Source organism: Hyla sarda, chromosome 1 (assembly GCF_029499605.1).
Source record: "Hyla sarda isolate aHylSar1 chromosome 1, aHylSar1.hap1, whole genome shotgun sequence".
Classification (NCBI taxonomy): domain Eukaryota; kingdom Metazoa; phylum Chordata; class Amphibia; order Anura; family Hylidae; genus Hyla; species Hyla sarda.
This window is the reverse complement of record NC_079189.1, coordinates 110,201,465-110,228,613: the sequence shown is the minus strand read 5'-3', so window position 1 is coordinate 110,228,613 and position 27,149 is coordinate 110,201,465. Positions and strand designations below refer to the sequence as shown.

At 41.5% G+C, this 27,149-nt stretch overlaps 1 protein-coding gene across 10 annotated transcripts in view; it reads left to right on the top strand.

Annotated features, from left to right (window-relative positions):
• The window catches only part of STOX2 (storkhead box 2), a 259,571-nt gene that overhangs the window by 171,541 nt on the left and 60,881 nt on the right, over positions 1-27,149 (top strand). The window contains exon 1 of one of the 10 annotated variants that reach the window (XM_056560182.1): positions 424-443. The exons of 6 other annotated variants lie outside the window; for them this stretch is intronic. Coding sequence is in view for 1 of the 4 variants with exons in the window: in XM_056560165.1 (XP_056416140.1) it covers positions 11,797-11,800 (4 nt within the window). In the remaining 3 variants the exon portion in view is untranslated. Of the gene's footprint in view, positions 1-423; positions 444-1,615; positions 1,751-11,781; positions 11,801-27,149 lie in introns of those variants that run through there. 3 more of the 10 variants (XM_056560175.1, XM_056560167.1, XM_056560165.1) reach the window with 3 other exon arrangements.

Below are 27,149 nucleotides of genomic sequence, written 5' to 3'. Positions count from 1 at the left end.
TGGACCCTGTCCACCCCTATGTGTTATACTAATATTGTTAGGAACATTCTGCGCACAATCAGTTTGTTGTGACTTTATGTCTTGCAAGTACCACAACCCAGATAAAAAGCTATAACCTATAATTTTGCTCAATGAGCAGCTTTTTAATGAATGAGATCCCTGTTCGCTGCTTGTCACAGTCGATCAGTTTCTGTAGCAGATTTTTTTGTTGTTTTTGGCTGATCCCCAGCAGCTCGGGGCTTTCCCTCCCCACACCATACTGTGTCTCTTCCTCAGTGCATTACAATAGCAGTGGAGCTCTCCCTGGTGTCATCATGCATAGCGCAACACTTTGTGCTCTGTCCTCTATCTCCTTGCTTGCAGAACACATTTCATGACAAGCAGGTTGAATAATGTATGACAATTTTTGGAAAGGTTATCATAAACCAGCGCGTTACCTTACTGTAAGTCGTCTCTATTTATAAGAACAACTGCATTTAGATGACTGAAAATGTGTGGACTGCACTACTTGTAATATATGTGTGCGTGTGTGTGTGTATGTGTGTGTGTGTATATATATATATATATGTATATTAGCTACTAAGGTTTATGGAATATTTTTCCTTAATATAAATGTTACATCATGTACGCGTTAGAGGGCAAGCTTATTTCCACATACTTAAAGGGGTACTCCGGCGCTTAGACATCTTATCCCCTATCCAAAGGACAGGTCGCGGGGGTCCCGCCGCTGGGGACCCCCGTGATCTTGCACGCCGCACCCTGTTAAAATCAGTCCCCCTCCCATAGGCTTGCATTGACGTCACAACGCTCTGGCCCCGTCATCAACAGTAATCAGACCCGGAGCGAACACGCTCCGGGGACTGATTTTAACGTGGTGCGGCGTGCAAGATCACGTGGGTCCCCAGCGGCGGGACCCCCGTGATCAGGCATCTCATCTTATCCCCTATCCAAAGGATAGGGGATGTCTAAGCACCGGAGTACCCCTTTAACTCTAAAATAATGGCACAACCACTTCTTGTGTGGAAGAAAAGGCCATGGTCGTTCATAAAGAGTAAACCATGTTAGTCATAACTAAGAATAAATTAACTAAAGTACTTAATCATTTAACTGTAGAGAAAATGAAGGCTTCTCCTATATGGCCCTTTTGCTATATGTAATGCCCTATAACATTTGAGTGTAGAGGTAATAGGACATATTTAGTGTAATCAGTTTTAGGCTAAATTTCCACACAGGTTGTTTTTTTCTGGAATTTTTTGGAGAACTACCACTGCAGTTTTTTTTTTATCCAAGTCAGAAGTGGATTCAGTAGGAAGGAGAAGTGCGTCCTTTATATTTCCTATTACTTTTGAATACACTTCTGGCTTTGGCTCAAAAACTGCAGTGACAATTTTCCAAAAAACTCTAGAGGAAAACCTATGTGGAAACCTAGCCTTAAAAATCCATTTATGCCCCATTTTTATCCATTATACCACACATTTGGGGGAGATTAAGCAAAACCTGTGCAGAGAAAAAGTTGCTAAGTTGCCCATGGCAACCAATCATATTTCTTCTTTCATTTTTAACAAGGTCTCTGTAAAATAAAAGAAGCGATCTGATTGGTTGCTATGGGCAACTGGGCAACGTTTCCTCTGCACAGGTATTGATAAATCTCCCCCCATTGGTGTTCAGAATCTATAAGGGAAAAAGGATTTAGTACCCCTCTATTTTAGCGTAAACCCTGATCCAGTGTGGCAATGGGCAATTGTGTGCGGTAGTAGCCAATGGCTTGGCTGCATAATTCAGCCCTACTGGAGGTTAGAATCTTTTCCATAGGGTTGGTTGTCATCACTTTCGTTCTGCTGATGTGCCCCTGAATATTGGGCTTGCTTGGCTACCTCCAAAGTGAGCTATGCGGTCATTGTACCATGACTGCTATGCTGTTACCAGTATTCTGCCTGATGTTTCCCCAATTATATGTCCATTGCCCCCATTACTGTGCCTGCTATTCTGCCTCCAATAGCATGGCTACTGTGCAGTCCCCAATTCTGTGCCTCCTGTGCTGTTCCCAATATTTTCCTACCCCATTACTCTGACTTTCACTTTCTTGCAGTATAGTGCCTGGTTGCTCTTATCACTACTTTTTTCTCAAATCATGCAGCCGAGTGATCTGTAAAATGTCTTAACTACATGCTTTGTGTGGTAGCGGGGTGCGTGGTTTAGGGCAGATGTTGTTACCCATGGGGCAGATGGTATTAACCCCTTTTATTCATGACGACAGGGCGTGGTTTAGTCTATAACCACCTGAAGGTATACCGCTGGATCCTGGGCTAGGCACGGGGGGGCAATAAAGATTCCGACGCCAAGTTAAGGACAACGGTAGCTTTACGGAGGGTAGACAATTGGTAAAGTCTATACAGTTCAGCCAGGGCCGAGGAGGTGACCAGTGACTCAGAGACCTTAAAGGCTTGCTGGGACTTGTAGTAGGACTGACAATTGAATGCAGGCCCTTCTGACTTGACAGATGACAGGGACTGACTTGACTGATGACTGACAAATCTATGACTGTAGCTTATTTGCAATTGACTGTGGCTGCAGGACTTGACTTGAGACCTCCAATACTCTGGGCACACACACTAGGAACGACTGTACTGCACAAGACCTCAGCAGGAAGAGAGCGAGGCTAGCTCCACCCAGGGCTTATATGGATGAGACTAGCAGGGAGCCCATAGGTCACCTGGTACTGGTACCTCCTGGGTAACAAGCACATGGTCACTGGTACCTCCTGGGTAACAAGCACATGGTATAACTCTTAAAGTGATAACACATTTTATACAGTACAACATATGTACAATGGGGAAACTAATGCAAGGGGCCCTGGGGACACTGAAGGAGGTTGCCTGACAGGGCAGCAGGAGTATGGGGTAACACCTCCTGTACTGGGCCACCACATTTGCTTAGTATTTAGTAGTGTCTGTGTCCTCAGCACATGGTTACATCTTTCATTAGCCAAGACATTGGCTCTTAGTGCTTGGTGCTTGTGTAGCGATCATGCAGTACAATGTCAGAACAGCTTTTGGCTTTTGAAGATGCAAAAATACTATGTGAACACAACCTAAGGCTATGTTCACACTTCCGGAATGTCCACACGGAAAATCTCCGTGCAGACATTCTGGAGACCTCGGGCGCAGGCATAATATGCCAGCACTAGGACCGCAGGTGAATGCGGCATCTCATAGACTGCTATGCATTCCTTGCGGAGTCTGCAGAAAGAATGAACATGTTCATTCTTTCTGCGGACACAGAATTCCGCATTTACGTGCCAGAAACTTCCACTGTGTGCACAGCGCAGTAGAATCCCATTGAATAAAATGAGACTCTGCTGCTGAATCTCGGAATCGCGGAAATTCCGGACTTTCATAGTTGTCATGACAACTATAGGGCTATGTGCACACCTCATTTTGAGCCTTACTTTGGTTAGTATTATTATTACCCAAACCAGAAGTGAGCCTAATGAAAAGATATGCTCCTTTTTCTGTATTTGGACTATGTCGCATTTCTTACATTTGCATATTTTGCCAGCACTAGGTCTGCTTGGAAATATGCTGTCTCGGCAATGCATTTCTGGGCGGAAAATGTAGAAACAATTAACGTGTTCATTGTTTCTGTGGATGCAGACAGCAGGATTTCCATGGTAGATGTTTCCGTGCAGTAGAATCCCATTGAAATCAGTGCTTCAGTGGAATTCCTGAGGTTAATTTTTCTGGCAGACTTCTGCTTTTGGTAAAAATTCTAAACAAATAGGTCTCCGATTTAGGCTTAATAAATAGTGTGTGAACATATGCTGAGAATAAAATCACCCAAGGCAGGTTTGCTACTCAACCCCTTAAGGACGCAGGACGTAAATGTACGTCCTGGTGCCGTGGTATTTAACGCACCAGGACGTACATTTACGTCCTGTGCATAACCGCGGGCAGCGGAGCGATGCCCGTGTCATGCGATCTGATCCCAGCTGCTGATCGCAGCCAGGGACCCGCTGGCAATGGCTGACGCCCGCGATCTCGCGGGCATCCGCCATTAACCCCTCAGATGCCGGGATCAATACATAGAACAGATCAGTATTAGCAATCATGGTATTGCTATGAATAGTCCCCTATGGGTACTATTCAAGTGTAAAAAAAAAAGTAAAAAAATGTAAAAGTAAAAAAAAGTGAAAAATCCCCTCCCCCAATAAAAAAGTTAAACGTCCGTTTTTTCCTATTTTACCCCCAAAAAGCGTAAAAAATTTATTTTATAGACTTATTTGGTATCGCCGTGTGTGTAAATGTCTGAACTATTAAAATAAAATGTTAATGATCCCGTACGGTGAACGGCGTGAATGTGAAAAAAAAAGTCAAAAATGTTATTAAAAAAAATTATAAAAAATTTATTAAACTTTTTTATATGCAAATGTGGTATCAAAAAAACGTACAGATCATGGCGCAAAAAATGAGCCCTCATACCGCCACTTATACGGAAAAATAAAAAAGTTATAGGTCATCAAAATAAAGGGATTATAAACGTACTAATTTGGTTAAAAAGTTTGTGATTTTTTTTAAGCACAACAATAATATAAAAGTAGGTAATAATGGGTATCATTTTAATCGTATTGACCCTCAGAATAAAGAACACATGTCATTTTTACCGTAAATTGTACGGCGTGAAAACGAAACCTTCCAAAATTAGCAAAATTGTGTTTTTCTTTTTAATTTCCCCACAAAAAATTGTGTTTTTTGGTTGCGCCATACATTTTATGATATAATGAGTGATGTCATTACAAAGGACAACTGGTCGCGCAAAAAACAAGCCCTCATACTAGTCTGGCGATGAAAATAGAAAAGAGTTATGATTTTTAGAAGGCGAGGAGGAAAAAACAAAAACTTAAAAATTAAATTGTCTGAGTCCTTAAGGCCAAAATGGGCTGAGTCCTTAAGGGGTTAAAGGGGTACTCCGGTGGAAAACAAATTATTTTTCCAAATAAACTGGTGCCAGAAAGTTTAACAGATTTGTAAATTACTTCTATTAAAAATCTTCATCCTTCCAGTACTTATCAGCTGCTGTATGCTCCACAGGAAGTTGTATAGTTCGGTCAGGCAAGGCCATATTGCAGAAACCGAGGGGAAGCCACAAAATCTAGCCAATGGCGCCAGCGCAAGAGGTATTGGTCTGAGGAAGCATTGAGGTCCGCTATACATTCCTCCAAACCTTGGATAAGCAAAACTTCCCGTAGCCAATCCGTAACAGTGGGAGGGGAGGGAGACTTCGAGCGTCTAGGTACAACTCTTCTAGCCGCTGCAAGGAGGACACCCGCAAGGCCTTTCCAAAGGGACACCGGGGAGCATAGATAGAAGGAGCACTTGGGGGGTATCATCTTGTTGGGTACCCGTGATTTCCAAGATAAGGCCACGTACAGAGGACCAGTAGGGGGCTATGAGAGGACAGGAATACCAGATATGAGAGAGAGTCCCAACATCTTGTCCACACCTCCAGCAATCAGCAGGGACCGAGGGATAATAGTGGTGAAGCAGGGACGGCACCCTGTACCAGCGAGAGAGTAATTTATAGTTAGTCTCTTGAAGAGCAACAGCTCTGGAGGCCTTATGGCATAAGTAGGAGGTTTCCCATTCAGCTGTGCTGGTGGTGTAGCAAAGTTCTCTCACCCATCCCTGTTGAAAGGACAAAAGAGAGCGGGAGTCGTCGCGGCTGCATAACATAGAATACAGTAAGGAAGTCGTGTGAGTAGGGCCAGATTTGGCTAGACATAATTTCTCAAATGGAGTAGGTTCTCTATGTAGGTCCCCGGGGACTTGCCAAGTGTTGTAAAAGTGTCTCAGTTGGAGATAATGAATGGTGTGCAATTGGGATTGCTCAACGTTACCCAAAATATCTGGCAAGGTCATCAAGGAGGAGGATTGGAGGACATGGACTACTGGGCAAGGTGAGTGCGTAGGTTTGGTTAGGTAACCACCCGGAGAGGAACCCGGGGGGGGGGGGGGGGTTTGAGGAGGGCGAGTTTAGAAAGATGTGTAAGACATGAATGAAGGGTAACCCTGAGGACAAAAGGGAGGGGGAGTTTAGTGGTAGCCGTCCAATAAGCTGGACTGATCCAGGGAACGGAAGTAAGAGGGAAGGGGGATAGCAGGTTCTCCAGGCGGACCCACAGTTTAGAGGTAGAGGCATGGAACCCATCAAGAATACGCGCCGCGAGTGAGACTACATAGTATGTGTAGGGGTCCGGGAATGCTAAATCTCCATCTGTTTTAGGCTGAGCCAGGACTGTCTTAGATAGCCTGTGTCTCCTCTGGGACAACACAAAGTTCGTGAACAGTGCAGTGAGGGGTCGGAAATAGGCACGTGAAAGCGTCACCGGCAAAGTCTAGAACAGATAGAGTAGACGGGGGAGTAGATTCATTTTCAAGATATTGATACGTCCTATCCAGGAAAAGTCTTTACGGTCCCATTTAGCTAGGTCACCTTTGAATCTAGCCAATAGGGGGGTCAGGTTTAACTCAACCACTCGGGAGAGATCCCTGGGGATTAGTACACCAAGATAACGGAAGGAGGAGGGGTGCCAGGAGAAGGGGTACATTCCTTGCAGCCGTTGTGCCAAGTTAGGGTCCAAGGAGACATTCATGGCTATACTTTTAGAGAGATTGATTTTATAGTTGCTCAGTGCACTAAAGTCCTCAAGTGCGGACAGGATTAAGATTTTTATATAGAAGTATTTTAAAAATCTTTTAAACTTTCTGACACACATGGCCATGCATGATGATATGTTTGTGACTGCAGCTTTGTCCATTTGTATGAGCTACAGTACCAAACCTAGATGCATAGGATTCACTCTTCTTGGTACTTTAGTGAGGGGGCCATAGCACTCTGTCCATTGTTCTGTTGGTTGGTGGAGTTTGCAGGAATCAATGTAAAATCCCAGATTGTATTGGAAAATTGGTTTTCCTGATTTCCTTTGCCCCTTCCTTCTTCTGTCAGGAAATATACAGACTTAAAGGGGAACTCTGGTGGAAAATAAAATGTTTTCAAATCAACTGGCTCCAGAAAGTTAAACAGATTTGTAAAGGACTTCTATTTAAAAATACCAGCCCTTCTAGTACTTATCGGCTGCTGTATACTACAGATATACTACAGAGAAATTTGGGAAGTTCTTTCCAGTCTGACCACAGTGCTCTCTGCGGACACCTCTGTCCATGTCAAGAACTGTCCAGAGCAGGGGAGGTTTTCTATGGGGATTTGCTTCTAATCTGGACAGTTCCTGACACGGACAGAGGTGTCAGCAGAGAGCACTGTTGTCAGAATGGAAAGAACCTCACAACTTTCTCTGTAGTATACAGCAGCTGATAAGTACTGGAAGGATTAGGATTTTTAATAGATGTAATTTACAAATCTGTTTAACTTTCTGGCACCAGTTGATATGAAAACATTTGTTTTCCACTTGTTTCCACCAGAGTTCCGCTTTAACTTTTAAGGACCCATGACGTACACATACTTCATGAGTCCTCTCTCGATGTGTAACGCGGGGCCCCGGCGTGGCCCCGCGTCACAGCAGGTCGGGCCTGGCCTCTAACAACGGCCGGGATCCGTGGCTAATAGCGTGCGGCATTGATCACGGTGCCGCGCGCTATTAACCCTTTAGATGTGGCGTTCAAAGTTGAACCCGCGTCTAAAGTGAAACCATGCCGGTTAGCTCAGGGAGCTGTTCGGGATCACCGCGGCGAAATCGCAGCATACCGAACAGCTTACAAGACAGCTGGAGGATCCCCACCTGCCTCCTCGCTGTCCGATCGCCTAATGACTGCTCAGTGCCTGAGATCCAGACATGAGCAGTCAAGCGGCAGAATCATTGATCACTGGTTTCCTATAAGAACCAGTGATCAATGTAAAAGATCAGTGTGTGCAGTGTTATAGGTCCCTATGGGAGCTATAACACTGCAAAAAAAAAAGTGAATAAAGATCATTTAAAAGTTTTAATCACCCCCTTTTCCCATTAAAAAAAAAACCAGTGTAAATAAAAATAAACATATGTGCTATCGCCGCGTGCGGAAATGTCCAAATTATAAAAATATATCATTAATCCACACGGTCAATGGCGTACGCACAAAAAAATTCCAAAGTCCAAAAAAGTGCATTTTTAGTCACTTTCTATATCATGAAAAAATGAATAAAAAGCGATCAATAAGTCCTATTAATGCAAAAATGATACAGCTAAAAACTTCAGATCATGGTGCAAAAATGAGCCCTCATACTGCCCCATACACAGAAAAATAAAAAAGTTATAGGGGTCAGAAGATGACAATTTTAAACGTATAAATTTTACTGCATGTAGTTATGATTTTTTCCAGAAGTCCGACAAAATCAAACCTATATAAGTAGGGAATCTTTTTAATCGTATGGACCTACAGAATAAAGAGAAGGTGTCATTTTTACCGAAAAATGTACTACGTAGAAACGGAAGCCCCCAAAAGTTACAAAATGGCCTTTTTTTTTTTTTCAATTTCGTCTCACAAGGATTTTTTTTTTCCGTTTCGCCGTAGAGTATGGAGTAAAATGACTGATGTCACTGCAAAGTAGAATTGGTGGCGCAAAAAATAAGCCCTCATATGGATTTTTGGGTACAAAATTTAAAGGGTTATGATTTTTTAAAGGTAAGGAGGAAAAAACGAAAATGCAAAAACAGAAAAACCTCCGGTCCTTAAGGGGTTAAGGGGAAGTCCAGTATACAAAACTTTACTCCATTTGAAAGAATACTCAATTTATAGTTATTACAGGATTACTATCGTCCACGTTAGAAGTTTAGCTTGCACCAGGTTCCAGCCTTTAGACCTGCTGCGATTCACTCACCGACCGGCCAGGCAATCCAACTGATGAGACTATAATCGTCTCAGGACTGAACCCCGCACATTTTCCCATGTAATAGTGGATGTGCCGTCAATGTCCGATTACAACGTTCATTCCTGTGGCCATATCCATCTAGCACTTAAGACATGGAGAGGATTTATAAAAGAGTGCTAATCTAAGAGATCAGCCCTCATTTACTGTGCAGGCTCGGGCCCTTACTGGCCCAAAATGTGATGGTTATAGGTAATTTCCCTAGGGAATAACCTGTAGTTCAGCTTTAGCTTTTTGGTCCGGCATGCTCAGTTGCAGCATTAGTGTGTTATAGTGGTATAGAGCAGTGGTCTTCAACCTGCGGACCTCCAGATGTTTCAAAACTACAACTCCCAGCATGCCCGGACAGCCGATGGCTGTCCAGGCATGCTGGGAGTTGTAGTTTTGAAACATCTGGAGGTCCGCAGGTTGACAAATGACCCTCCTATTACTCTATACCAGTGGTCTTCAGAGGATGGGAACTGGGAACTAATGTGATAGGTTCAGCAGGGAGGGAGCACAGTATGCAGTGCACAGCTTGCTCTTTAAGGATCTTTCACTATGCATTTTTGTTGTGCATTTAGAAGTGGATTTTTGGCTTTGGTATGGGAGTTCTCCTATCAGAACAGAAAACGTGTGTTATAAACACAACAAAGACGGCACAGTTAAAACACAGCCTACATCTGGTTTAAATGTGTTTCTGATTACCCAAACTCATGGTTCTCCATTCCGTCATCAGACCCATGGTCAGGTGAGGACTTGAGTTCCTGTGTGAATCCAGACTCAAAAATTTTGAATTTTTAAAGGGGTACTCCGGTGCTTACACATCTTATCCCCTATCCAAAGATAGGGGATAAGATGCCTGATCGCAGGAGTTCCGCCGCTGGGGACCCCTGGGATCATGCACGCGGCACCTCGTTTGTAATCAGTCCCCGGAGCATGTTCGCTCCGGGTCTGACTACGGTCGACCGCAGGGCCGGCGGCGTGTGACGTCACGCCTCCGCCCCCGTGTGACATCACGCTCCGCCCCTCAATGCAAGCCTACGGGTGGGGGCGTGACAGCTATCCTTTGGATAGGGGATAAGATGTGTAAGCACCGGAGTACCCCTTTAAGGCAGCTGCAAAAGGTACTCATATGACCCTATTATGCCATTAGGTAAAAATCCCAGAGGTTGGTCCCATACTTGTAAAGCCTTTATGGCATATGCTGTGTGCCAGTTTTGCTGCACTTAGCACAGTCCAGTCTAGCGCAGTGTTTCTCAACCAGGCTGCCTCCAGCTGTTGCAAAACTACAACTGCCAGCATGCCCGGACAGCCAAAGGCTCCAGCACAAGATGCAATGCATTCTGGGTACACCACTTTTCCTTATATGATTTGTCATTGATATTTGTAACTGCAATAGAAATCCTATTAGCAAAGGCAGGATTTTTTGGGGCCAAGGGAGAAAAAGTAAATATGGCATTTGTAAATTAAAATGAATCACTGTATCATTGTATCATTTGTGGATAAGCAGTAAATATAAATAAACAAAGTGAAGAAATAGTTTTAGGTGTATGGTGGCCTCATGATTCTCCCCTGACAGATGATGTTGAGTAAGAGAAGGAGTAAGATGATCTTGATGAGTAAGAGAAGGATTGGACATGTTGGATTTCAACTGCCTGATCATTTTGTTCTCAGTGGGATAAGCCAGCCCCACAGGAGTCTGGCAGCGCCTTACCCCTCCTCTCTCCATTCATAACATATGAATGCTCACCTGAGCTGAAAGTTCATGTGTATGGAGGGATGGGGAGAGAAAGCATTTAGCCGAAATGAATGTATGTCCAACAGCTTTTCCATGTGTATGGGTACCCTAAGGTCTATTCACACAGCAGAATTTCCGCTTGCGTCTTTTCCGCCTCAAATTAAAGCCCATAGACTTCTATGGGATTCCGCACTCCCATTCACACTTCTGAATTTCCGTTATAATTTGAGGTGGAAATGACGCAAGTGGAAATTCTGCTGGGTGAATAGACCCTTAGTCTTAGGGCTTAAAGGGTTACTCCGGTGGAAAACAAATATTTTCAAATATTTGTGCCAGAAAGTAAATGACTTCTACTAAAAAATCTTTACCCTTCCAGTACTTTTTAGCAGCTGTATGCTACAGAGGAAATTCTTTTATTTTTTTCATTTATTTTTTGTCTTGTCCACAGTGCTCTCTGCCCTCTGTAGCATACAACTGTTAAAAAGTACTGGAAGGATAAAGATTTTTTAATAGAAGTAATTTACAAATCTGTTTAACTTTCTGGCACCAGTTGATTAAAAAAATATATATATTTCCATCGGAGTACCCCTTTAATCACATCTGAAAATATGGATGCACATGGATGGATTTTTTTTCTTTTACGTTTGGCTTCAGATTTGATTCTGTATTGTATCCAAGCTGTCTGTTTTTCATCCATATTTTTTTCAGTGCATTTTTTTTTTAGCTGTCTCGGAAATTATGCTAAAATATAATGTAAAAAAGCACTGAACAAATACAGAACAAAATTTAATGGAAAATAAAATATGGGTTCAATATTTTCGAAAGTGCGAATTAGCCCTAAGACTTTAGTTTCGATAAATTCTTATTGATTATTTTTATCAGGTTCTGGCAATGTTTTTTTCCCCTAAAATCCTATAGAATTTGTCAGTCATCAGAGAGGACAAATGTACCTCCCCTCTATAGTTGTCATTTGACCATGTGTTTTAACATTTAGGAAAGGGTAAAAAAAAGAAGCTTTTTGTGTAATGAAGTAACCAATGACACCAGCAGGCAGACAATTGTCACCAGCGTTCCCATCCCGCCCCCACCCCCAGCTGCTGCAGGAGTCATCAGTATGAGCCTCTCACACACTCTGCCTGCTCTGTTTACATTCCCTGATCATGGGTAAGACTCCAGAAAATACAGTCTTTCTAGTATTATGACGGTACAGAAGCCTTGTTGGTGGAAAGATTATTAATCCGGCATGTGGGCACATTTAGGGAGGGAAGGGGCGGGGGGGCACTGCTGCTTTTGTTGTTTAGTAGGGGAGGGTCTGGAGCTTTAGCAACAGATTCCATGTGACCAGAGCTATCTAGTTGTCTGTCTCTCCCCTGATTGGTGGTAACAGAATATCCGTCTTCCTGTTACTCTGTGTTTATGATAGAGACATCATTTTTCCTTTGTGTTAGCTGCAGTTAATCATCTGAGCCCATGTCTCAACCTCCTCAATTGGATACATGTGGTTAAGAAGTTAACCATTTGCTAGGAAGAGCTTCTCGCATGTCTGTACGTCAGCGTCTGCTACATTCCAGGGCAGAGCATGCAGTAATGGAGTCAGGACATTGTCTGACATCATTTCCCTTGACTGCTTTTTATTTACTTTAAATACAAATATTTTAAAATGTAGCTAGGCTGAGCTTGTTGTTTTGTATAACACACGATAAAAACCTAATATTTTGTTAAATTAGACGAGCAACAAACCTACCACCTGCTAGACATGTGCTGATAGTAAGATGTTATAGAAAGTATACAGATCTGCATGCAAACTTTACTCTTAGCTTGTGAGGTTGAACATTATAGCATTTACTGTATTTTGCTCTTTATTCCAAAAAGATTGTGAAAATGCACTCGTGTGCTTCAATAGCAGTGTCCTCTGAAGCAGACGGAGACAATAAAGGGTTAAGATAGTTGTGAGTGACATGACGAGGCATGAGACATTGCCAAGTACAGCCTACATAAGCGAATCACAAGGCTGCGATTTTGATTACATGAGTAGAGGTTAAAAGAGGAATAATAATACAAAAAAACCAAACAAACAAGAAAAACAATCCTATAGTACTGTGAGAGCCCTATAGGATGCCGCTGGGACATGTTGCCATGCCAACAGGTTCAGGAGCCTGCCAGCCAGCTTGTCAATGGGCAATACTAAGAGGGAGCGTCCAAATGCAGCCCGCTAGCTGCAACCCGATTGGTCACACCTCTGTTGTCTTTGTGTAGAGCAAAGGATGCTGGGTAAGACCCAGAGTGAATGCTCAGTTTGTCTCAAGGCTGCAGTGAGGTAATGCTTTTGAATCTTTTGGGATTACGAGCTTGAACCTCTTAAAAAAAAAAAAAAAAAAAAGACTGCAGCGTGTAGAATATTTTTCCCCATTTGCTGAGTTTCCTACTCTGCACATTTTAACAAGTTGTAAAAGCCAGGCAGGCATGTAGATGGTAAAATGCAGCAGATCACGAGGTGAGGACATTTTTATTTACCTTGTGCATATACAGTCACTTCCCCAATATGTGAGGTTTTTTTTTTTTAGTTCAATCTCCTCTTGTCCCCGTAATTCACGTTAAGTAAAAAAAACTGCCCGACCACCGCTTTTGTTTCAAACTGTTTTGACTGTAAAGGTCTGAATGGGCTTATTTTGCGTTTAATTGTGCTGTAGCGTACTTAGCACAAATAGCTTTATTGTGAATTATACGAGGTTGTGTCAACTACGTCACCATAAAACGTATGCTTGTTTTATGCCGTCCGTACTTGAGAGCAACCCGAATACTGGTTAAAAACCATTCAGCAGTGTGTCCGGTATGACCATGGTCATTGTGTGCCAAATACATAACTCTTAGTGACTCCAAGCCTGATGGCGTATTTATTGCTAGACACTTCCATGGGGTTTATGTGCAGACAATCTGTGCATATGCTTTTGATGTATGCTTGCTTTATATTTCTCGGTAGGATTACTTCACCTGATATATTTTACGGGCAGTGTTGAGTTAAAAATGAATCGGTGATTGTACTAGACACAGCAAGTTCTGATCTTCTCCTCGCCCTATAGTCTAAAAATGGCGGCAGCTTGTATTGTGTTGTTTTGTGAATAGTCATCGGTTCTGAACATTGTTGATTAGTTAAATTGCGTAAAACGTTCAGCATCAGCCGAACATCTTGTCCTTGAATAGACTCATAGCTAAATCACTTCTTTTCTTTTTAGTGATTTGTAGACCTGTTTTGCTTTAGAGAAAGGAATCCCTAAAAGCCAGTCTGGATTAACTCTCTCCCGGTCAAGGGCTATCTTAACAAATGGTTTCCTGTCGTATACAGGGGTGATATGCATCCTAGTAACATATGTGACCATCCGCCATTCTGATACAGATTGTGGTAACAGTGTATTAGTTTACAGATGAATGTAAATAGGTTTATATTGGCAACATTGGACATTCACCTGTTTGTAAGGTTATGTTCACATTATACATTTTTAGATCAAAACTGATAAAGAAGTATTTTATAATGCATTAGTTTATATCAGTTTGTATCATCCGCTACAAAAAAGTATCAGACGTTGCATCCAATTTTTCTTCTCTATGTTTTACTGTTTGATGCTGAATCTTGAGTATTACGTCAACTAAAACATATAAAAAAAAACATTGCATATAATGTCTCTCCAGCCATCACAAAATGTCACAGATGACATTGTAAAGACACAAAAGTACAAAACTATTGAACATAGTGGGATCCATTGTGATGTTTGTTCCCATTTGTATTTAGTTCATAGAACATCTTTGGCTTAAATGGATACGAACTCTGGCACATCTGGTCTGTTGCTTAGGAAAATGTATGATGTTGGAAACTTGTTCCGTAAAGTTCCTGTATGCACTCATGTCTGCCATTGTTCCAGCTAAATATTTGTCAGACTGAGAAAATGACATTGGCAGTGGTGGTACTCTTTTTAATAGGTGTGAACAGAGTCTAAAGCTCGGGTGGTGTCCACCATCTATATCATGTCTTACTGCCATTGAACAAGTTTGGTTAAGAGAAACAGAGTGCATTGGTTGGATTTTTACATAGAATATACACATGCACAGATTTGTTGCATTCATTTTTGGGATTATAAATTAGTTGTATTTGTTTGACTAAAGTTTTTGTTTTAGTGAGGAGCACTTGGATTTTGGTATACCCTATTCAGGCAAATGGATGCACATAATATGGGCGCATATTATGGACACTAATCTCAGCTCGACTGCAGATCTAATGACTTGAACTGATAGCATTAGGCTGTGTTCCCACACAGTATTTCTGACTGTTTTTACACTGGAACGACTGGAAAAATGGTCCCAAAGCAAACAATGTTGTGTGAACAGAGTCTCATGCAAAAAAAAACAAAACTGCGCAACATTTGGATATAAAAATCTGAGTGGGAACATAGACTCATGAATGAGCTATGATGCTGTTGGTTCGGGTCATTAAACCAGTAGTAGGGCCAGGACTTGAGACACAAAACTTATGCTTGTGTGAATCCGGCCTTAGGCTATGTGAACAAACTATTTTGATCCTTATTTTGGGTCTCATTATGGTCAGTATTTTCATTTTTTGTTTTTTTTTACCAAAACCAGGAATGGGTTGAAAACACATAAGGTGCAAATCTTTCTTTTATGGTTTCCCTCTGGGTCCGTTCCGCTCCTGGTTTTGACTAAAATTACTGACCTAAATATTGTGTTGTCTGTATTTTTGCCTGTATTTTGAGCTGTAATTGGACTAAAAAAGCATAACAAAAAAAGTTATAAAAAAAAAAAAAAACTAATATGGGAGCATAGTCCCTTGCATAAAATTGAGGCTATGGCATTTCTTGTCGCATGGCCAAAAAAAACAGTGTTACGTGTCCATGAACACATGGCATTGCAACTCGTGCAAGTGAATGGGGTGGTGTGGGACCTACAAGTGGCAGTTACATCCCACAGTTGCAACTAGAGATGAGCGAAGTTACAGTGATTTGATACGAACCTCGCAGCTCGGCAGTTGATGACTTTTCCTGCATAAATTAGTTCAGCTTTCAGGTGCTCCAGTGAGCTGTAAAAGGTGGATACAGTCCTAGGAGACTCACTCCTAGGACTGTATCCACATTTTCCAGCCGACCGGAGCACCTGAAAGCTGAACTAATTTATGCAGGAAAAGTCATCAACTGCCGAGCTGCGAGGTTCGTATCAAATCACTGTAACTTCGCTCATCTCTAGTTTCAAGAAATTCACCTGAGATTGTGGGTCACCATGTGACCTCATTCACTTGCACGAGTCACAAGGCCATGTGATCACAGCAGAGCTACGTGGGGATTTTTGGTCACGTGATCTGCACCATAATATAGTACAGTGTATGTAAATGGGGTTTTAAGATACCCACAGCATAAATAATATACAGCTTGCCTGTTCTGTTGCAGAAACAACCCAGTGTGTGATACAGTGACCGAAATCCACATCAAGAGCCACGTGTGCCACATGCTGATTTCATTGTAAATTTGATTACTGATTTTTAGGTTAGTTTAATATTAGCTGGCAGTTTTTATGCCATTCGCCATAGGGTCTGTGTTATGACCACAAGAGATAGTATTAGCTCCCACCAACACACTTGTGGCAGGACTAAATCGCGTTGATACAGTGCACATTGTATGATGAAAATATTACTGTATGCATTGGTACTTGCTACTATACTGTAGTGTACATGTGTAGTGCACTACGCCAACAGAGTTGATGTCTGCTAAATCTGTAGATCCCCATTAAGTTTAGAGGTGAACTAAGTTTAGTTTAACAAGACCAGGGTGGTTATAGACATTATAGTATGACCGTAATATAAACCATAAAATATAGCCCCATAGAACGAGCCCTGGGAGGAATTCAGACAGCATTAATCCGACTGTGAATGTGACTGGATCCGGACATGTGAAAGGCCGCCTAAATGTAGCTTTAATTTTACAGGGTGAAGGACATGCAGAATATACTTATGAGATCATAAAGTATGTTGAAAATTCCTCCCATCATGCCATGCCCTTTAAAATTCCTCCCATCATGCCCTGTGTTTATAATGTTTGGCTATGATTCTATGTCCACAACACAATACTTCGATTGGACATAACTTTCTGGCCTTCACTTACATCTAAATTTACAGATATGGCTGGTATTGTCATACACTGCTCAAAAAAATAAAGGGAACACTAAGATAACATATCCTAGATCTGAATCAATGAACCAATCATATGAAATACTTTTGTCTTTACATAGTTGAATGTGCTAACGACAAAATTATACAAAAATTATCAATGAAAATCTAATTTATCAACCCATGGAGGTCTGGATATGGAGTCACACTTAAAATCAAAGTGGAAAACCACACTACAGGCTGATACAACTTTGATGTAATGTCATTAAAACAAGTCAAAATGAGGCTCAGTAGTGTGTGTGGTCTCCACATGTACATATGACCTCGCTACAACGCCTGGGCATGCTCCTGATGAGGTGGCCAATTCCTGAAAAGACTGTGGTGCACCGTGGTGTTGGTGGATGGAGCGAGACATGATGTCCCAGATGTGCTCAATCAGATTCAGGTCTTGGGAACGGGCGGGCCAGTCTATAACATCAATGCCTTCCTCTTGCAGGAACTGCTGACACACTCCAGCTACATGAGGTCTAGCATTGTCTTGCATTAGGAGGAACCCATGGCCAACCGCACCAGCTTATGGTCTCACAAGGGGTCTGAGGATCTTGGTACCTAATGGCAGTCACGCTACTTCTGGCAAGCACATGGAGGACTATGCGGCCCCCCAATGAAATGCAACCACACACCATTAGTGACCGACCACCAAACCGGTCATGCTGGAGGATGATGCAGGCAGCAGAACGTTCTCCACGGCATCTGCAGACTCTGTCATGTCTGTCACATAAGCTCAGTGTGAACCTGCTTTCATCTGTGAAGAGCACAGGGTGCCAGTGGTGAATTTGCCAATCTTGGTGTTCTCTGGCATATGCCAAACGTCCTTATACCAGGCCTTATACCACCCTCATGGAGTCTTTCTGACCATTTGAGTGGACACATGCACATTTGTGGCCTGCTGAAGGTCATTTTACAGGGCTCTGACAGTGCTCCTCCTGCTCCTCCTTGCACAAAGGCGGAGGTAGCTGTCCTGCTGCTGGGTTTTTGCCCTCCTACGGCCTCCTCCACATCTCCTGATGTACTGGCCTGTCTCCTGGTAGCGCTTCCTTGCTCTGGACACTACGCTGACAGACACAGCAAACCTTCTTCCACAGCTCGCATTGAGGTGCCATCCTGGATGAGCTGCACTACCGGAGTCACTTGTGTGGGTTGTAGACTCAGTCTCATGCTACCACTAGAGTGAAAGCACCGCCAGCATTTAAATTGACCAAAACATCAGCCAGGAAGCATAGGAACTGAGAAGTGGTCTGTGGTCACTACCTGTAGAACCATTCCTTTATTGGGGGTGTCTTGCTAATTGCCTGTAATTTTCACCTGTTGTCTGTTCCATTTGCACAACAGCATGTGAAATTGATTGTCAATCAGTGTTGCTTCCTGAGTGGACAGTGATTTCACAGAAGTGTGATTGACTTGGAATTACATTGTGTTGTTTAAGTGTTCCCTTTATTTTTTAAAGCAGTGTATAAAGTGTAGCTCAGTTTGCAGAAGACATTTCTGCCTTCCTGAAATTTCGCAGTGGCTTGGGAGTACTTGGGGTCTTCCGAGAATCCGTGAGCTTTCTTGAAGGCAAAGGTTAAGGTTGGACCCTCTCTGACTTGTCAATTACAATTTAGTAGATTCGTTTTTTCACATTTATAGATCAGGCTGCTTTCAGAGGCATATGGTAGAAAATATTATCAAATGATGATTGTTTTCTTGGTTTATTTATGCTAAAATGCCTAATGCTAAAATGCCTACTGACAGGTTCCCTTTAAGACTATGTTCTCAAGCAGAGCAGGGAAACATTTTTTTTGCCAGTGAAAAAGCAAACTTATTGAAATAATAGCTTTTTATATATACTGTTTACAATACATGACATGATTAATGCAGTATTTAGAAAATTGCAAAAACACACAACACCTGGTTTAAACAGGACAGGCCAGATAATGGAACCATCTGTTGTACAAGGTAACTGCCATATGGGACAGTAACTGCACGCTGCTACTCAACCCCTGGAGACAGAAATTGCCCAAAGAGGGGTGGCCCTGCATGGGAATCTAACCCTGTCGCTTTAATGTCCCACACATAAAAGTTCACATGCAAACCATTACCAAAGACCATAAAACATGTTGCTCAATGTGCATTTATGATATTCTTGTATTCTGACTGTGTTTGCAAAACAAAAGTTCTGTTTGTCAGACAAACCTAACTCCCATTCAACGGCAAAGCACAATGGCTAAACATACATTTATAATGTGTCCATGGTCACTTATAGTTTGGTAGGAGAATGAACTCTTAACAAAGTCTGTATTACAAAATACAATTGCTCAACATAAATCACTATACTCCTGATATTAGTGAAAGTATAAGAAAAACAGGTACAGCCTACATAACTTGTCAAACATAATACACATTCAATGCCACAAGTACAGTATCTCTACAGGTCATAGGTAAATAGGGGGTCACCTGTATTAAATCGTGTGTGTATATATATATATATATATATATATATATATCAGTCTCCGGAGACAATAAAAAAAAAAAAAAAAAAAAAAAATCTTTACAAAAGTTTTGTAAAGTGTTTGCTCACTCTGCCAATAGCTGCTGTGCACATAGCATTTGCAAAACAGAGTCTGCCCCAGAGTATTGTATATTCTGATGTTAAGATGCATTAGAATATACAGGACAAAAGAATAGACTCTCTCTCACTAGTGCTGTGTGTGCGGCAGCCAGTGATTCGTTCCTGACACAGGCATTGTGGCATTTTGTTGTTTGACTTTGATTTTATGATGTATGCAGGAATGTTAGTGTAGCATGTGGTATGATACATGGCTTAGCAAGACCTGTGCTGTATATTGTACTATCATGCTTTGTATGTACAGTAACCCTCCGACCTACGATGGCCCTGACATATGATAAAATCGACATACGATGGCCTCTCAGAGGCCATCGCATGTCGATGTCCGCATCGACATACGATGCTTTTATATGTCGGGGCCATCGCATTAACTGCTATCCGACAGCGCAAAATGCTTAAGCTGCTGTCGGATAGCAGTTTAAGCATCCCTGGCAGGTTCGCTCACCTATTCCCGCTGCTCCGGGTCCACATCGTGATCCTCCGGTGTCTTGCGCATCTTCTCCAGGGTCCGGGCCTCGCTTTCCGGCGTCGTTATTACGTCACTACGCACGCCGCACCGGCACAGCAGCGTAATAACGTCATCAGAAAGCGAGGCCCGGACCCTGCAGAAGATGCAGAAGACACCGGACAGCCCCTGGGACAGCATCGGGAGCGGTGAGGACCTGGTCCAGAGCGGCGGGGACAGGTGAGTACAGCTTCCTATACTTTACATTGCACGGATCCCTCAACATACGATGGATTCGACAAACGATGGGTCGTTTGGAACGAATTACCATCGTATGTTGAGGGACCACTGTATTAATTTATTTTGCCTGGCCACACTGTATGACTTGTATGATGACTGAATGAACAATAAAGCTCTTTCAGAGAGTCCTGTATTCAGGAATGTTAGTGTAACATGTGGTATGATATAGAGCGTAGCGAGTCCCGTGCGCTATGTACGGTAATTGTATACATTTTTTGTGTGCTGCTTCCTACCCTGCGCTGTGTCGCAGTACATTGTAAGTATGTTTATGATGAATGACTGCTTATAACATTATTTTTAATTAAAAAAAAAAGGCCAACAAAAAATAATAAAGCTATATTACAAAATTAAATAAGTATTAAAGAAATGTATTGGGAAAAATAATATTAATTTGTTCATCAGGGAACTTAAGAATAGAGTCCATGATGGATAAATTTTATGGTACTGTGATCAGCCATGAAACAGTTCTACATAAGAAGTAAAATAACAAATTGCACTCTGGAAAGGTTTGTGTCCACTAAAGGGAAACTGGTACCCATACTATCCTATTGGTACTAAGTGATAATGTGGGTGACACTGATCACAATGGTATTTTATTCTTTGCCTATGTTGCGCCATGTAAGAAATATCGACGTAAATTTTCATTTGCAAAAGAGCATGTTTGGTGCACTGGGGGCATTGCCTAACCCCTAAGTGCACTGCTATGCCGACCTGGCAGGTCCAGTGAGAATGCCCCTTAATAAATATGCACACACTTCCTAAGCTGCAAGTGTGAGATCTCATAGGAGCTTTATCACTGCTGAGGAAGTCTATGCATATTTATTAGGAGCGTTCTCACTGGACCTGCAGGGCAGTAGCATATCGGTGCACTTTCGGATTAGGGAGTGCACCAATTGTACTAATTTGTATATTACTATCTCCTAAACAGAGAACCTCTAATACTTTAAAACCTAAAGGCACCCCTGCGGCAGTGCTTTTTTAGTCCCCCACAGACCTCTGTACACACAGCCTTTGGTTATGACATATTGTTAAATGGTATTTGTGCAGCAGAGGACCAGAGAAGCATTATATAGGCTCTGTCACTTTTGACGTGTCACAGGGACATATCTTAAGTTTTGATCAGTCTGGATCTCAGTGCTGAGACCCATGCTGATCAGGAGAGGAAGCCAGGAGCTGTTCACTCAGCTGCTTGTAGTGATCCATGGTAATGAGGCAGCAGGACAAAGATTGCTATGAGCCAGGGAGTGAACTGCGATTCCGCGCACTCTTGGCTCAGTATCCTGGTTAGTGGGGGTCTCAGCACGAAGACCCACACTGATCAAAAACTTTAGCATGTCCTTGTGACTAGATGATGTGTGTATAGAGTTTTTTTTTTTTTTTTTTTTTTTTGTTAAACTCTGAAGTATTCTTTTTTTTCTGTAGCAGAAGGGTAATATACGGCAAAATCCTCAACAGTTACATATTGCTAATTTTAATGTCCCCAATTAAATAAATCCACAACATTTCCACATCAGAAAATTACACTGAACAACTCAAACCTGCTTAGTTGTCTTCCCTATCCCTGTCTTGACATCATTACACCAATAGAAGTTATTATGTTCTAACACTGGTTTTATTGGGATTAACTGAGAAAAAAAGGTTTTGGAGTACTTTCATAATGTGAATTTCTAGTATTTCCCATTTTGGCCACCTCTTAGCATGATATTCTACCCTACAAGTTAAGCCTGATGTCATCTTACGCACTTCTGCTGCTGTGTCCTTTTCTTATTCTTCACTTCAGTTCTGTGTTCTCAGATTGGCTCCAGTGTATAGGATGGGGGACTTCAGGGCAATAGATCAACCAAAATGTGTTGTGCACGGTATAATGCAAGATACCATGCTAACTCCTCTGCAATATGTTTACCGCAATGGTGGGTATGGGGGGGGGGGGCACTTTAATTTGATTCATGCAATAATCTGTGTATGTTTTATGTGAAATTGCATGTGGTTAAATGCCATGGTCTAACAACCACAGGCTCACCAGGAAGTCAGTGCATGTTGAGATGCATTCCCTTATAGAATTATTAACAGAGGCAACTGCATTTACCGTGTAAATTTGCTGTATGTGCTGGGAAAGCCCATTTGTAGATGTCAAAAGTGTGCTACTTGGTTGGTCAGGCTGGTTTATGTAAGTATGTTTTTTTCTGTATGGAATAGCACTGCAGACTTTCATGCAGAGGTATCCAGTCAAGGACACACATACTGCCCTTTTAAACTCTGTTCTTCTATAATGGGAGCCCATGATAATGGATAATACTGCATGTCTATACATTGGCACCCAGTGGAGGTATAGGTTGGAAAATATTGCTGACATGTACCTTTCTTTGGTTGCAGTAGTTTATACAAACTTTATTTTTTAACCCACCAATAGGCTTATTGCATATTGTACATTAGCAGCTTTAAAACTTTTGCATCTGCCATCTTTGTTAGTCAAATGTCATAAACTTAAAAATTAAAAAGTGTCTATTGTTCTAAGTGACTTAAAGATACTCGTAATATATGGTTTCTGTGCCAGATAGAAATTGTTCTCAACGTATTAAATCCACACCTTGCTTTATATTAGATGCCAACTATGATGAATGAGTCGAAAAACCAATCCCAACTTCAATTGCGTTGACAGGATACACACCTTGAAGGGTATACATATATATCTTGCTAGGCACATCGGAAAAAGTCCTGTCATTGAGCATGGATTTTTATGGGATGAAAAGCAGGTTTGGTCAGCCCTTTGATTCCCTTCCCAGGCCACTGCAGGTTTTTAGACTAGCCCAGATCAGCACAGGTACTGAAGACAGCTAGTTACTGGTCTTTCAAACTAGGTGAGAGTCTGCAAGTAAGGGTAAGCGGAACCTGCACCACTGAGTATGAACGTGGATCTTTGTAGTAGGGCTGCACGATTTGCGGATTGTGATTATGGAGGTAAATATGCGATTGTGATATAATAAACAAATAGTAAAATCCCAATCATATCATGTACTCTGTTTAATCTCCTCTATTTCATGTCCATTTCCCAATATTATGACCATTCCCCCATTTCATGTTCAATCCTCTCATTTCATGACCATTTCTCATAATTTTATGACCATTTCATGTCCTCCTGCCCCCATTTCATGACCATTTCCCTCCATTTCATATCCTTTCCCCTCCATTTCATGTCCATTCCCCTCATTTCATAGTCATTCCCTTAAAGCGGTACTCCAGTTGAAAACTTTTTTTTAAATGAACTGGTGCCAAAAAGTTAAACAGATTTGTAAATTACTTCTATTAAAAAATCTCAATCCTTTTAGTACTTTTTAGCAGCTGTATGCTACAGAGGAAATTCTTTACTTTTTGAATTTCTTTCTTGTTTTGGACACAGTGCTCTCTACTGACACCTCTGTCAGTGTCAAGAACTGTCAAGAGCAGCATAGGTTTGCTATGGGGACTTTCTCCTGCTCTGGACAGTTCCAGATACGGGCATCAGGCGTCAGCTGAGAGCACTGTGGACAACACAAAAAGAAATTAAAAAAATAAAGATTTTCCTCTGTAGCAAACAACTGCTAAAAAGTACTGAAAGGATTAAGATTGTTTAACCCCTTAAGGACTCAGCCCATTTTGGCCTTAAGGACTCAGACAATTAAATTTTTAAGTTTTCGTTTTTTCCGCCTTCTAAAAATCATAACTCTTTTATATTTTCATCGCCAGACTAGTATGAGGGCTTGTTTTTTGCGTGACCAGTTGTCCATTGTAATGACATCACTCATTATATCATAAAATGTATGGCACAACCAAAAAACACTATTTTTGTGGGGAAATTAAAAAGAAAAATGCAATTTTGCTAATTTTGGAAGGTTTCGTTTTCACGCTGTACAATTTACGGTAAAAATGACGTCTGTTCTTTATTCTGAGGGTCAATACGATTAAAATGATACCCATTATTACATACTTTTATATTATTGTTGTGCTTGAAAAAAATCACAAACTTTTTAACCAAATTAGTACATTTATAATCCCTTTATTTTGATGACCTATAACTTTTTTATTTTTCCGTATAAGCGGCGGTATGAGGGCTAATTTTTTGCGCCATGATCTCAACTTTTTTTTGATACCACATTTGCATATAAAAAGCTTAATACATTTTTTATAATTTTTTTTAATAAAATGTATTAAAAAAGTAGCAATTTTGTACTTTTTTTTTTTTTTTTGTTACGTTCACGCCGTTCACCGTACGGGATCATTAACATTTTATTTTAAAAGTTCGGACATTTACGCACGCAGCGATACCAAATATGTCTATTAAATTTATTTTTTACGCTTTTTGGGGGTAAAATAGGAAAAAAATTACGTTTTACTTTTTTATTGGGGGAGGGGATTTTTCACTTTTTTTTAACTTTTACTTTTAGATTTTTTACATTTTTTTTTACACTTGAATAGTCCCCATAGGGGACTATTCATAGCAATACCATGATCGCTAATACTGATCTGTTCTATGTATAGGACATAGAACAGGTCAGTGTTATCGGTCATCTTCTGCTCTGGTCTGCTCTATCTCAGACCAGAGCAGAAGACGCCGGGAGCCGGAAGGAGAGGGGACCTCCGTGCGGCGTTCTGAATGATCGGATCCCCGCAGCAGCGCTGCGGGCAATCCAATCATTAATTGAAATCGCGTACTGCCGCAGATGCCGGGATCTGTATTGATCCCGGCATCTGAGGGGTTAATGGCGGACGCCCGCGAGATCGCGGGCGTCGGCCATTGCCGGCGGGTCCCTGGCTGCGATCAGCAGCCGGGATCAGCCGCGCATGACACAGGCATCGCTCCGATGCCCGCGGTTATGCACAGGACGTAAATGTACATCCTGGTGCGTTAAGTACCACAGCACCAGGACGTACATTTACGTCCTGCGTCCTTAAGGGGTTAATAGAAGTGATTTACAATTCTGTTTAACTTTCTGCCACCAGTTCATTTAAAAAAAAAAAGGTTTCCACTGGAGTACCCCTTTAATATAATTTCCCTTACTTTCATCATAGCTATTCTTCTAATTTCCATTCCCCTCATTTCATAATCCGTTCCTCCCATGTCATATCCAATCCCCTCCATTTCATATTCATCCAAGAAACATGAAATGGAGGGAATTGGATATGAAATGGGGAGAAAAAACTTCATTGCCCCTCCCCATTTCATGTATACTTGGCCTGATAAAGCGCGTCTGCGGTGTTGTTGCAGGTTGTACCCTCCCATGGGCAATGGCCCATAGAGTGCTGGGAGGAAGTTCGTGGAGTGAAAGATTACTTTCTTCCAGTTCTAATAACTTCAGGAAGCTGACAGCCGGATGCACATGATAGTCGTGTTAAGCCACCCCCAAAAATCAAGGAACGGGCAAGGTAATTATTCCAGCATTTTGCTGGGGGCATAATCTAAGTAATCATGGTCAGCAAATATTGCGATTTGGTTATAATTGTGTTATATCCTGCTGCTCTATATGCAGCCTCAAAGAGAAAACCTTGTAACCTGTATGAATAACCCATTTGTTTTGTTGGGTGGTTGGTAGTAAGCCACTTGTATAGACAGGGAAGAGCGCTGGACAAGCAGGATTTATTTTGTGTTTATAGAGTATAAAGGCTGTATTTGTTTTGTTACTGAACAATAAAGACAAGAGAAACCCTGCAAATGTAACTATACCTATGCAAATATCCAAGCAACAAATAGGATTATTTACATTGCAGTATTAGTGCAACTATCCAACCCCTCTGTCAGTTTCAGGTGGACATCATTGTACTTGTATATCTCCATGTATATCTGAAGCCAGCATACTACAATATCTACTTGTCCATTATTTGGCTAAATAAAAACTCATGATGGCCCTTAGAAAAATGCCCTGGTGGCCAGTGTTTGTATTCAGACATGTGTAGATATGGCTGGTTTGTTATTTATTCTTGAGGGTTGTCTTATTATTTTTGCTTGTATACCTGATGAGTTCACTATATTGTTCACTGCACGGTAGCTGAGCTATATACCATGGGGCCTTCAGTGCTGCTGAAGTAAGGAGAGAGTTCACCTTTCCCTGTAAATAATCACTCCTTAAAATGATGGGATCTGCTTACTGTATATCCCATCTTTCCCTGTATGAAAAATATACTTGAGGTGCCCTGAACTTGTCCAGACTGTATTGTAGGCTTATTTGAGTTTTCTTGACATACTGCAGAATGACTTGACATAGTAGCATGGTACAGTAGTTGGAAGTAAGACGTAGTGTCTCTATGGTGTGTTTCATGTATTAAAACTATAGCTGAGAATAGTAGCATCTGTCATCAAGCTAAAAAGGACTTTGTCATCCAGCTTTTCTCATTGATAACCGGCAGAGTATAAAGTACACTTTTGCATCATTATTAGTGGCTACTAAAAGACATCATTTTATTTATGTGTCTTTATTGCATATACGATTACTGTTTAAGGGTATGTACAGTCTCCCTACAGATTTGATGCTGTGGATTTAATGGCACCTACCAAAAAATGTGTCCCCCCCCCCCCCCAAAAGATATTTAAAGTGCACAACAACATTACAAAAATAATGGAATACACTTTATTGTATAAATACACAACAGTTCATCAATAAAAATTGTATTAATACATGAAAAGAAAAATGGAGGAGAAACAGATGGGTACAGGGATACGAGAAGCAATGGCTAAAGTACTGTGCCTTGGAGGTTTTGACAAAAACATGTAGGAAGGATGGTAACTTGATGGTTTTATTGGAACTTTTTGGATAGAGCAAGTCATTCCGATTATGACATCATATTACGGAATTGTTATTTATGCAGTCTTCCTAATCTTTACATTGGCTCATATTTGTAGCTGTAACTCATTTAAACCTGTCCTAAATGTACAAAGAAATGTTTGCTGGGGAAATGGGATTAT